The sequence below is a fragment of the Neovison vison genome, chromosome 8 (genome assembly GCF_020171115.1).
Source record: "Neovison vison isolate M4711 chromosome 8, ASM_NN_V1, whole genome shotgun sequence".
Classification (NCBI taxonomy): domain Eukaryota; kingdom Metazoa; phylum Chordata; class Mammalia; order Carnivora; family Mustelidae; genus Neogale; species Neogale vison.
In genome coordinates, this window is record NC_058098.1 from 110,200,053 (window position 1) to 110,212,651 (window position 12,599).

The 12,599-nt window shown below is 57.9% G+C and overlaps 1 protein-coding gene across 1 annotated transcript; it reads right to left on the reverse strand.

Annotated features, from left to right (window-relative positions):
• Positions 1-891: 891 nt before the first annotated feature.
• Positions 892-11,459, reverse strand: PKDCC (protein kinase domain containing, cytoplasmic). Its single transcript, XM_044261680.1, has 7 exons — positions 10,821-11,459; positions 5,890-6,012; positions 4,964-5,235; positions 4,212-4,291; positions 3,853-3,960; positions 2,077-2,250; positions 892-1,850 (listed from the first exon to the last, which is right to left on the reverse strand). Exons 1-7 carry the CDS (start codon positions 11,457-11,459, stop codon positions 1,765-1,767), a joined length of 1,482 nt encoding a protein of 493 aa, XP_044117615.1. The 3' UTR covers positions 892-1,764.
• Positions 11,460-12,599: the final 1,140 nt, after the last annotated feature.

Genomic DNA, 12,599 nt, shown 5'->3' on the forward strand with positions numbered 1-12,599 from the left:
GAGTTGCAACCTGGAGGGTCTGAGTAGCATCCGTGTTTAGGATTCCAGAACTAAGATTGCCTCCTCAATCCCTTAGGACCGCAGGGCCATCTAGGACATGAGAGCTTACAACAAACACATCTGTTGAGGAGAAATCGGGTTCTGAGTTCAAGTTTGGCTATTCTTTTTTAAGTCCTCAAAGGTCCGTGTGCTTTGAAAATATTCTAGAAGCAGAATAAGGGCACAGGAGAGAAGATGCAGGATTCAGCTTAGAAAATGTGTATCAGTTAGGTTGGGCTCCCTCTGGCCTCAGTGTGGTTGATCTTGAACACTTAGGTCCTCATTTTTCCTCTGGGCTTCCACATACTTGGGTCTTACCTTGCTAGACCCTCCCTCCTAAAGCCAGGTAGAGGGGACTGGTCTTTCTATAGACCTTCCTTTCTCCATACTTTCCATATATTTCATGTTCAGAGAAAGGCTCAGTGAAAGAAATTGCCGATTAGCTTGTGGTGGGCAGTGGTGATGATGACCAGGCCTAGCCCCATAGAGGACAAAGCTGACCTGACTACAGGTTGCTCAGAGGCCCCCAACGTGGCTGACATCCCACCATGAGGATACCAGTCCTTTGGGTAAAAGCTCCATATATAAAGAACTGGTGTGTGTTAAAGCAAGAACGTCCTTGGGGATAGAAGTCCCTCCTGCCGATCATCCGGACAGATGGATGCCATGGAGGGAGGTGGCGCCATGGGAGCAGGGCCTGCCAACACATTTTGCCAACTTCAGTGTTTGCCACGGAGATTTCACTCCTCCAAAGGTCATCCCCCATAACCTCCTGCCCCCACTTCCCCAAACAAACACCAAAGACATTAACTGAGGACCAGTCAGCCCAAGAAACTGGCTTGGGAAGCGTCCTTGCCGTGAAACGTCGTTTATTAATTGATTGACCTTTTCTTTTTTCTTTTCTTTTCTTTTTTTTTTTTTTTTACAAAAATAAACATTTTAATGAACAAGAAGTACAAAAGCTTCTGGAGATACAAACTCCAAGGAGTGGGGAGAGGCTGGTTTTGGCTGCTTTGCGGCTTTCACTGAAAGCAAATGAGGCAGAAAGGCCCCGGCCCCACCCCCACCCCAGGTCCTGGCTCAAACAGCAACCTGCTCCTTGACCCCATGTCTTGGCTCATACCTTGTGTGCTCCTCTGTCCCTGCCCCTGCGCTGGCCTGTGGGTGCCCCAGGGTTGGGTGGCCAGAGGCAGCCTCCCGAGGTGCGGAATCCCCCACATCCCAGAGCATCCCCATCAAGTCTTCTGTCCGGAGCTCAGCTGAGAGAACTCTCCATGACCGATTGTCCCCACGCAGCCCCCACCAGATGGTGACATGCAGCAGCAGCAGCAGCAGCAGCAGGAGCCCTGGCTACATTCTCACACTATGAACACAGTGATGGGGCTGCCCACAGAACTGTCCCAGTGAGGGCCGAAGCCCCTAGTGCGGGTATCCGCCTAAGCCTTGCTGGCCACTCAGAGGGTTGGAGAGGCAGTCAGGCCCCCGCCCGGCTCCCGTGATTCCTGGCCCCAGGGGCCAGCAGTCCCATACCTAGACCGGTAAACTCACATTTTAATATTTGGCATTATTGCACGTTGTCCTGGTTACCTCACTGTCTGGGATGTCAGCCTCGCCGGCGGGGGCTTGCAGGCAACACGCAGTGCTGTTAGTGCAAGGCACACCCTCCCTCCACAGGCGAGCCCAGCGGGCGGGGCTGGTCCGCCCGCAGCTGAGCCCCCAGAGAGGTCAGCCTGAGGCCCTCACATATGCCGTCTTGTTGGGATCAGGGACCACGTGGCTCCATCCTGTCTTGAAAAATACCAGCTGCCGACCTGGAGGCAGAGGTGAGAGGTAACAGGGCTGCTTCCCTCCCTGGAGGTGGGGGCCACTCTCCCCGACAGGACTGCCTAGAGGACAGGGAGACTTGTCTCTCATCACTCCAACCTTCTTGCCTTCTCATCAAAGCTGGCTTCTGACAGGGGACCACTACCTGTCAGTCTCTTCCAGGGAACGCCTGTCACCTCCCTCAGGTCGTCCTTTCCCTTCCCGCAGGCTCACCTGTCCAGGTGGTCTGGTTGGTTACCACGAAGGCCTGGCACTGGGCGTGGCTCTCGCAGACATCCACGGCCTCGGCCAGGTTGAACACGGAGAGGAGGCAGCTCCCGTGGTGGTAGGAGGGCCAGCAGCGGTAGTCTTCCTGGAGGATGGTGCTGTCTGGGAGGCGCTGGTACTCTGCGGGTTTGGGGATGGAGCACGAATGAGAACTCTGTTTCCAGGCAGGAGGTTCTGGGGCTGCTTCCTGGGTTGGCTAAGACTCATTGCCTAGCAGAGAGCGAAGAGCCAGCCCGGTCGCCCTCGCATGGAGATGAAGGCAGCTACCGCTGTGGAACCGGCCTGAGCACCCAGGACAGGCAAAGCTCAGCTTCGGGGTTTGGGAGACCCACAGCTCCCAAATCTAAGGGTCCCCAGTGGGTTCTGACAGCACGTGACAGCGGGAGCAGAGTGGGATAAACGCACACTCAGAGCTTGAGGGGAGGACGTTCTCTACATTTAAGGCCGGGCTCCTCAAACTTCAGTGTGCCTGTGAATTTCCAGGGATTCTTGCTAAGCTGCAGATCCCGGTTTCGGGGGTCTGGGGTGGGGATGGGGGTGGGCATTTCTAACCAGCTTTTGGTGCTGCTGGTCTGCAGACCACACTTGAGTTTAGCATGAGTTTAGAGCACCCCTGGGTCCCGCTTCCTTCGGGCCCTAGGGAGAGAGATAAGGCAAGCTCCTCCGGGAGCAAGCAGTTGGGGATTTCTCAAAAGGGATGCAAATGACTGTGAAACACAAAGATGACCACTGGGTACCCCACAGATCAGGTGTCTGGGGGGAGGAGGCTGGAGGAAAATTCTTCCCATTACACAGAAAGGGCCCTCAGAGGCTGTGTGAGCTCCTCAGTCAGGAAGCTGCTCAGTGGCTGGCCGGTCACCTGAGTCCTTCCTGCCACCTGGGGAGCCCCAGCTCCAGGACTGATAATGCAGAAGCCCTGGGCCTCTGGCCACCCCGCCCTCCTGCCTCCTTCTTCTAGCAGGGACTAGACCAAAGTCCAGGGCTGGCTGTGATTTATGGCCCCATAAACGGCGTCCTCAGGGACAGAGCCAGCCATTGTTCACCTCGTTAAACTTTATTTACAGGGCTAACGAGGGCTCCCCCACCCCTAAGACTGGCCAGAGCTCCTTGAATACAGAGGCTGCCCACTCCTGGCCCCCCTGCCAACCAGGATAAACCCCAGGGCCTCAGCAGAGGGACTGACAGCAGGGGCTGGAATTCTCCCCCATCTCTTGGGCTCCTCAGCTGGTTTCTGAGTGGAGCCACAGCCTCAGCCAGCCTCCCTCCTAGCCCCAGAAGGGCCGAGGAAGGAAAGAGAAGCCCACACAAAAACTGTATTCCAGCTGTGTAACAGGAACCAAGTTAATTGCTCACACACACTTTGCCTGGCATTGAATCCCCATAAGCATTTTGTGAGGCAGGAAATACTAAACCCAATTCACAGGAGCGAAAAGGGAGGCTCAAGGTGTAGGGAAGCTTCTCAAAGTCACACAGTCAATACAGAGTGGGCTCCAGAGCCACTAGAGAAGGGGCGTCGGTGCCCCCTTACTCCCCCCCCCCCAAGGTCAAGGCAGAATTATAGTCATTCTGGCTCAGAGAAGAGGCCTCCAAGTAGAGGCTAAAAATGGTCAGTGGTCTCTTCAAGATTAGGAGGGCAGGTCACTTAGCCCAATCAAGGGGGTCACTCGCCCTCCCACCCATTCCCCAGCTCCGGGCCTCTGGAGCCCTGCAGAAGCCACTCACCAGCTCTGTGGCCCGCTGTGCTGTTCTGCAGATACTGCCCGCTCCGGAACAGGTGCAGCACCCTCTCCAGCTGGGCCAGCGTCTCGTCGACTCCCCAGCTGAGCTCTCCTGCACAGCACAGTGTAGCTATGGGTGGGTGCCTGGGCTCCTACCCCTCCCCGAGGTTGGGAACCAGCTGCCTTTCCCGCTCTTCCTCTGGATCTTGGGCCTAGATGACCAGTGGACTGGGAAGGGGTTCTGCTACAGAATGCCACTTTGGGAAATGATGGCTTCTGGGCCATACGCTGTCCTGGGTCATTCTTGTCCCCCTGCCTGCTGCGGGAGGGTGACGGGAAGCAGATGGGGCTTGGAGAGCTCACCTGTGGCGTTGACAATGCTGTCCAGCAGAGGCCGTAGTGAGGGTGGGGCACTGTGGGGCAGGAGGTATGTGAAGAAAAACCTGGGGCAGAGAGAAACCAGGGGCTCAGTGCTCTGGCCTTGGGGATACATCCTTCCTCTGCCCCAACTTGGGACAGAACCGTATTCTGGCCAAGGAGCCTGATCCCTCAGGCCTACCACCTAGGCATAACCCCAGAGCATAACAAGGAGTCCCTTTGACTCAGGGTGGGGATCAGGGCACATCCCAAGGCCACCCCTTAACTTTACTCCACGCTACAATCTGAGGTCTATTTACCCCATACCTCCCCAGGACTCCCCCACCACCCAGTATCACCCTGTCCCCTGAGCTGATCCTTGTCACAACAGCCCCATAGCTGGAGCCCAGGGAGGAGCTTCCAGAGGTGAAGGACCAGGAGAAGAAGAGGTAGTGCCAGTTCCACCAGCCCTACACTCTGAATCTGACACTATTTTAAGAGGCCTCCAGCTGCCACCCCCACCCCAGATTCTCCTTGGAGCTGACTATTTTTAGCATCATCGTCAGGAGCCTGAAGTTCCCTTCTTAAGTGGGTGGAAGACTTTCCCCACCCCTGCCACTCCATTGGACAAGGCCAAGTCTCTCCACCCTGGCTGGCTTCCTGGACCTCATGTGGGCTCTCCCCTTGCCATGTCCTCCTGGGGCCCACTCTCCCTCCCTGGCCTTCCTGGGTTGGGGTGGGGGGGGGACGGAGGTCACCTGTAGGCATTGTAGAGGTTGCGCTTCTCATTCATGCCCTCACACCAGCCCTGGGCCGAGCAGGGCAGGCTGAAGTTCCTGGCTGGAAACTCCAGGATGCAATCAGCACTGCTGGCACACGGTGTCTCCTCCACGCGTGCGTCGTCCAGATCTGTCACCTTCAGCTCCCCGTCCACCAGCACAAACTGTCGGGGGCGGAAGTCCAGCAGAGTGACCGAGCCCAGGGGGGAGTGGGCCAGGTGGTGAAGGAGCCGGCCCAGGCTCAGGCAGATCTGAGGGGCAGACACAAGGCTGCTCATAGGCTTGTCTCCTCGGAGTGGGTCTGGGGGACTCCAGGGCTCATCCCTTTGGGGCAGGGAGCGGGGGCAGGGGGTGGTTTTGGCTTTTCTCTTAAAGGCCCCAGTGCTTACTAAGGGCTGAGAGCCAGGGGCCTCACAGAGCAAGCCAGTGATTTTCTATTAACCCTGGGCAGGCCTAGCCTGAGAGTAATGTGGTAGGAAACAGGCAGCATCGAAGTCTGGGGATACTGGGTCTCCTCCCTTGAAGTTGCATCTTGAGCGGGTTTTAGTCCAGTGCGTGGAAAGAGAGGGAGGGTCAAGATGACCTTAAGGTCTTTTCTAGTCCTAGGACACTGGCCCTCTTACAGCCAGGCTACGAGCGTGTGCGCATGCGTGCACACGGGTGTGTGTGTGTGTGTGTGTGTGTGTGTGTGTGTGTGAAGGGGAACAGGAGCACCAAAACACCAGGATCCTCTATGTCTTGCTTCTTTTTTTTTTAACCCTTTGGCTGATAGCCGAGTCGGCATTGCTCCATCTTTCCCTCTTTTTTCCGACTGAGGAGGAGTCCAAGCTACTCTGGAGGACAGGCCTTCTAAGGGAAAACCATCCCAGCAAGGAGCCCAGGGCCCGGCCCTCCTTCCTGCTCACTCGGAAGCGGTCCTCCCAGGAAGTCTGCAGCAGCTGGATCATCTCCACAGGGGCACCCAGCTCTGTGATGGTGGTCAGGGTGTCCGGGATGTCCTCGCTGTCCTGGTAGCAGTAGCCATAGAGCTGGGGGAGGCCCAGGGCAGGTCATTAGGTCACAGCCTCGGGGTGGGGACAGAGAAGGGCTGGGCTGTCAGAGGTCCCCCTCCCTCTGCACTACCCGCCTCCCACCCCCATCCCCGGATGGTTGCTTCAGCTCTGGCCAGAAGAGAAGAGCAGCACTGCCCAGGGAAGCCTGCCCTCTGCCCCTGCAGCCATAGCTCCTGCTGATGGACCTGCCTCTTACCTCCTGCCACTCAGGTAAATGACACCACATGTCAGCCACGTACCAGGCACTGTGCTAAATGTTCTACACGTATAACCTGATTCTTATAACCTTACACAGACATACTAGGTACTATTATTAATCTCCAATTTACAGGTGAGGAAACTAACTCAGAGAAGTTAAGTAACTTGCATAATGTCACACAGCTAGTAAATGCAGGAGCTAGCATTCAAATTTATGTCACTTGGATTCCATAGCTGGTTGTTTCTAATACCATTTGTTAATCAACAAGTCAGCAAATGGGTATTACACCTCTTCCCCTGCTCCAGTCCTCAATACCCCCAACTTTTTTTTTTAAGATTTTATTTATTTATTTGTCAGAGAGAAAGACAGCAAGCCCAAGCAGCAGGAGAGGCAGGCAGAGGGAGAGGTAGGCTCCCTGATAAGCAAGGACCCTGATGCAAGACTCCATCCCAGGACCTTGGGAATATAACCTGAGCTAAAGGTGGACACTTAACCAACTGAGCCACCCAGGCGTCCCAGTCCTCTATTCCTTATCATTTCTACTTTTTGGCAACTTCATTTTTTTTCTCAGCTCTGGTCTTGTGGGCAGAAAAAGAAGCTCCCCAAGGCCTGGTAACAAACATTTATAAGAACAAAGCAGCTAAGGAGCACAGCCTTGGGTGTTCTTTGCATATGTCGGTGGGGGTGGTCATACCCCCCAATGGCAGTAATAGTTAAGGGATGTTTCTGGGGAAGATCAGTTCTTTGGGGGCATGCTCATAAGGGCCAGGGCCGGAGGGTGGGCTCGGTATAGCTCAGTTAGCCAGGGACTTCTGGGAAGCACAGCCTGACTTTGTCATTAACACCTAAACTGGCATCCAGAGAGAGAGCCCTGCTTCCTCCACACTGCACATCGGCCGGGGATCAGATGCTGCTCAAAACAGCCAACAACATGTGGGGTAGGAACACAAAGGCCGAGTTGTCCAGGCCACAGGAGGGAGAGGGGAGAGCTGCACAATGTGGGGGCTGGGATGGGGGGGAGGTTGCGGTGCACGGGGGAGTCAAGCCTACAGGCTAGATGTCCCTGCATACTGTCACCCTCCTTACCATCATTCACACCCCTCCCAGATCCACTCCAGGCCCTCACAGACCCTCTTCCGTCCCAGGAGTGCCCTTTCAGCTCCCCCTTCCTGGAGCCAGCTGAGAGCAGGCCCGGCTCAGGGCTGCCATTAGATCATTGGGGCTGTGAACTGGGGGATCAGGGGACAGTCCCAGCCACCCTCTCTTCTTCCCTCTGTCTCTGCTCCCCCACCTCGCATCAGCCCAGGGAGGCCCCAGGCCCCGGTGTGTGTGTGTGTGGGGGGGTAGGTAAGGGGAGCAGCCCTGGGGCCTGGTTCTCATTTTCTTGCCCAGAGTCTGAGCCTTTGTGGGAAACTTCTGAAGGTTATTAAACACCCGGAGGTCGTTAAATGCGCTGTTAACGAGGTATTAATCAACACCCCTCAGGAAAAAATAAAAAGACACCATTAACCCCCCCAGGAAGCGTGAGGCTGAGCATTTCAGTTGCATCTTTTGTTCGTTTGGGAGAAGAAATATACTCTAGCAGGGCCAGAATCTGGGCCCAAGCAGGCCTGGGGCCTCCTCTGAGGCCCGAGATCCTGGAACTGTGGAGATTGGGGGGAGGGAAGACCCTTTTGCCCTTTGACCCTGGGCTATAGAGGCATCTATCATGTGAGTAGTGTGTGTGTGTGTGTGTGTGTGTGTGTGAAAGAGAGAGAGAGAGAGGGGCTGATGGAAGAAGGATAGAGCAAGTTTGCCCAGGCAGTCCCCAGAGACCAGAGAAAGTGCTGGGAGGCGCACGGTGGGACATCTACCTGCACATTTTCTTTTCTTTTTTTTTTAATAAGGTTTTTTTTTTTTTAATTTATTTATTTGACAGAGAGAGATCACAAGCAGGCAGAGAGGCAGGCAGAGAGAGAGGAGGAAGCAGGCTCCCTGCTGAGCAGAGAGCCCGATGCCGGGCTCGATCTCAGGACCCTGAGATCATGACCTGAGCCGAAGGCAGAGGCTTAATCCACTGAGCCACCCAGGCGCCCCTACCTGCACATTTTCAATTAGAACTTACAGAACCAACTTTGGGGTTGCCAGAGATGGGGACGGGGCCTCAGGTGGCCCGGGGGAGCCAGAACTCTAAGAAGCATTCTTTGGCTCCTCCCCGGTTCGGCAGTCAAATGGTTTTGAAATTTTAAATTTTTTTTTTTAATTTATTTACTTGATAGACAGAGAGAGATCACAAGTAGGCAGAGAGGCAGGCAGAGAGAGAGAGGGGGAAGCAGGCTCCCTGCCGAGCAGAGAGCCCGATGTGGGGCTTGATCCCAGGACCCTGAGATCATGACCTGAGCCGAAGGCAGAGGCCTAAACCACTGAGCCACCCAGGCGCCCCGGTTTTGAAATTTTAAATGAGTAAGCGGTATTAAGACATTATTTCTAGTTCCTCGCACAACCTCACTGCAGCCTCCTGAGCAAGAAGACCCCACAGCAGGCTTCTGTGGCAGCAGAGTCGGCCCTGCAGAAGAGGCCAGAGGGACCCTGGCTGGCGGTCAGAGGATACATGAGGGACATTGCCCTGAAACAATTCCTAAAGTCACACTCAGGAACCCTTTCTTCTCGCTGATGGTAGCTTTTTACCTTTCCCCAGATGGGAAGGCCTGGGACCCTCCCCACCTTTTAACATTTGTGCCCTAGGGCAACTGCCCCTAGTATGACCCAGTAAGAGTCACACAGCCTACCTCAGACAGACCCAGTCTTGGTCTAGTGAGGGAATGGGTGAAAACTCTTCAGCTGTAATATGTATGTATTACCTATGTGATAAAGATATTATTGGGGGGGGGCGCTTTCAGAATCAGGCGGGGGCCTGACACGAAAGCGGAGGACCGTTCTGTGAGCTGCATGGGGGCAGTTAACTAGATGCTGGTCAGGATGCTTGGGTGGGTGAGGAAGGGAAGGAGGGAGAAATTCCTTAAGAGACAGGAGAGCACATCAAAACCTCAAACCTGTCCTAAGGGGTGGGGGGGGCTCTTGAGTCAATTAACTAACACTTAAGGTCCTGCTTCTCCACTGCCTCAGAGTCTGGCTGATACCCCAGTGTTGCCAAAAAGTTCCCAAGAGCCCCTAGGAAGCTAAGAGAACAAGATCCTCCCAGTGAGAATGGCCACGTAACCAGTCGCTCACTCCCTGAAGCTCCAGGCACAGTGTCAGCTGTGCAAGCAGGCATAGCCGCCCGCAACTGTTGGCTCTGGCTGACCTCCTGCCACCAGCTCAGGGCCTAGGACCTGGTCACAAGTGTCCCACAGTAGTTGGGGGAGCCTGGGGAGACCTGGAGTCAGCAGGAATATAAATAGCTCTCTGGCCTCTCTCTGGCTTGTTCTGCAATACCCACGCAGGCTTGGGGGGTCTATCTCAGTCCTCACAAAAGGAGGGAGGGACTCCCAGATTTCTGGTCAGTTCTGCTGGCAGGTTTCTCTGCTGGGGAGTCTGCCCGCACCCTCGGTTCAGCGGGCCAAGACCAGTCAGGGATTCCCCTCTCAGTCTGCTCAGACATGTGCAAAGGGAAGAGTTTGTTTAATCCTAGGGCCGACTCAAGGACAGAGAGCTGGGGGAGAGGTGGAAGTGGGTGTGTTAGGGCAGTGCTGGGGCTGTGAGAGGCCCAGTCTCTTAGTTTAGCCTGGAGGGGACAAGGTGGGGTCTCATCTCTCTCCTCCGCCCCCCAGTGAACAGGAAGACAGAGTTCCATTTAGTAGGAATCTGGGCATTTGGCCTTTTCAGTCTTCCAGCCACTGACTAAGTCTGCTCTGAAAATGTGACCCTGAGACCCTCAGGCATGTAGTCTGTCCTCTGAGCACTGAGCTAAGAACCCAAAGTTTCCTCAATGATCCAAGGGCTGGAGAATGGCGGGGTCATTTCTGGGAAGGGCTGTGCATTTTCTGGCCTACTACCCAATTCCCTCTAGTCCTTCCAGTGGCTTCTGCATGGGGGATGGGGGATGCTCTCTGGGAATCAAGCCTGATACAGGGTCTCTTTCCGGCCCTTCCCAACCTTGTTGCTGTCCCATCCCATCTTCAAAGCCAGACAAGCTACTGGAAGTTGAGAGAAGTTGGGGGTTGAGAGTCCATCAAGAAAGGGGGCCCTATCACTGCAGTTGGAATCCTGACTCAGGGATGACCTCTGTGTCTTGGCTTGGGGTCATTTCCCTGGTGCTCAACACCCCAGCTCCAGCCAGAAGCAGGGTCCTAAGTACTAAAGACTCGCATTCCTGCCTCGAGTTTTGGGACCCTCTGTCCTGGCCTCTGTCTTCAAAGGATATGGGGGTGTAAGCTGAGAGACCCAGGAGTCCCTCCATAGGTAAAGAGCCAGCTCACTCAGGAGTAGGGGTAGTGTGGTGGGAAGCGGCCGCGGTCGGGGGTCTGCCTCCAGCTTAACCTGAGCACAGTCACCGGGGCTCTGTTTCTTTATCTGTATGGCCGAGGGTTCTCTTCCAGTCAGAGTGACCGACCGGGCCTGGGCACGTCCAGCCAGCACCCTCACCCCCTCACCCCCAACGTCGTACCTGCAGCACGTTGGGGTGCCGCAGCCGCTCCAGCAGCACCATCTCCTTGAGCAGCTTGTGGGCCGCCAGCCGGTAGCAGCCCCTCCGTGCCCCGAACTCGCGCACGCAGCTGCCCAGATCGTGGCCGCTGAAGTCCACCGCCTTGAGCGCTACCGCGGCGCCGCCGGGCAGGCGGACCCGGTACACGGCCTTGGTGTAGCCTGAGCCCACGTACTGGGCGCCGGACACGTTGCGGAGCGCGGCGCAGCCCAGGCGCGGGCCCGAGCCCGGGGAGCCCGGGCCGGGAGCCGGGGGCCAGCTCGGGGCGCCGTCGGGCAGGGGCCGGGCCCGCGGGGGCCGGGGACGCTGCAGGCCCGGCCCGCCCGGAGCCAGGTCCATCAGGCGCCGCCGCTCCGGCCGGCCGGCCCCGGGGCCAGGGCCCCCGCGGGAATAGCGCTGCACCTCCTCGTAGCGCGCTCGGATCTGCCGGGCCAGTTCCCCGCGGCCCCCGCGACGGCCCGGGCCCGGGGCTGGTGAGGGCCCGGGGGACTGGCCTGGCCGCGGAGGCTCCGACCCCGGTGCGAAGAGCACGTTGAGGACGGAGCCCAGCAGGAAGGAGGCGCAGAAACCCGCGGCGACCGCCGCCCGCCGGCGCCGCATCGCTCCCCTCCCCCCAGCCGGCCGGCCCCGCGCGGCTCCCCGGCCCCGGCCCCGGGAGGCTCAGGCTCCGAGGCGGCTCCGCTCTGCGCCCCTCCGACCCCCTGCCCAGTCCGAGCGCATGGCCCCAGCTGCCCCGACCCCGGCCCCTCGCGGGCCGCACATCGGCCTGACACTTGCCTCCCTCCCGCCCTGCCCCCGCAGCTTATAAGGCCCGGAGCCGCCCCCGCCCCCGCCCCCTCCGCCTCCGCCTCCCAGCTCCCGGCCGGAGCCCGTCCTCGGCGCCGCCCCCTCCGGCCGCCCGGCCCGGCCTTCCCCGCTGACTGACAGCGGGACCTCCTCCCGCGGCCGTCCGGGCCTGGGAAGCGGCGCGGAGGCGGCTCCGGCCCTGCCCAGCCCGCGGCGCACCCCCCCGGGCTCGGGCCGCGAGAGGGGGAGGGGGCGGCGGCGACCAGCGACGCGCGGGAGCTCCGGTCCCGGCGCGAGGGTGCATAACGGGGCCGGGGCTGCCGGAGAGCGGGACCAGGAGGCGGATAACGGAGCCGGCCGGGCGGGGTGGGGAAGATAAAGGGGTGAGGCCGGCGGGTAACGGGCTCCGCAGGGGACGAGCAGCTGGCTCTGGGGTGCTGGGGGTCCGTGTGATCTCAGAGCTCTCTCCGGGAGCCCAGGACCTCCCTCCGGTGGAGTTGGGGATAGAGGCTCCTCGCCCCAGTCCCGGATCCCGGGGCGAAGGGGTGGGGGTGATGTGGGGAGGTGGATGTAGAGAGGCTGGCACCTGCGAGCCTGTGTGGGTCTGGAACTCTGGGATCAGAGGATCGAAGATGCCCTATTCAGCCTCAACCACCAAGTCTTTCTGGTTTCTCATTTTCCTTGACCCTGAGGCCCCGGATCGAGCTCCTTTCCCCGGGGTCCCCGCAGTGAGCTGCGGATCGCGAACCATATGCATGCTAGTAGTTTGTGCAAGAGAGCATTTGTAACCCACGGACTTGCGTGGTCCGGGCTGTCTGTGGAGTGTGTGCATTGGTGTGTCTGAAGGGGCCACTGTGGCGGAGGAAGGGAGCGTGTACCCTGTGTGTAAGTTGTTGCTGACTCCGCCAGAACTTCTGGTCCCTCCTCCTCCCTCCCTGATTGCATCATTAGTGC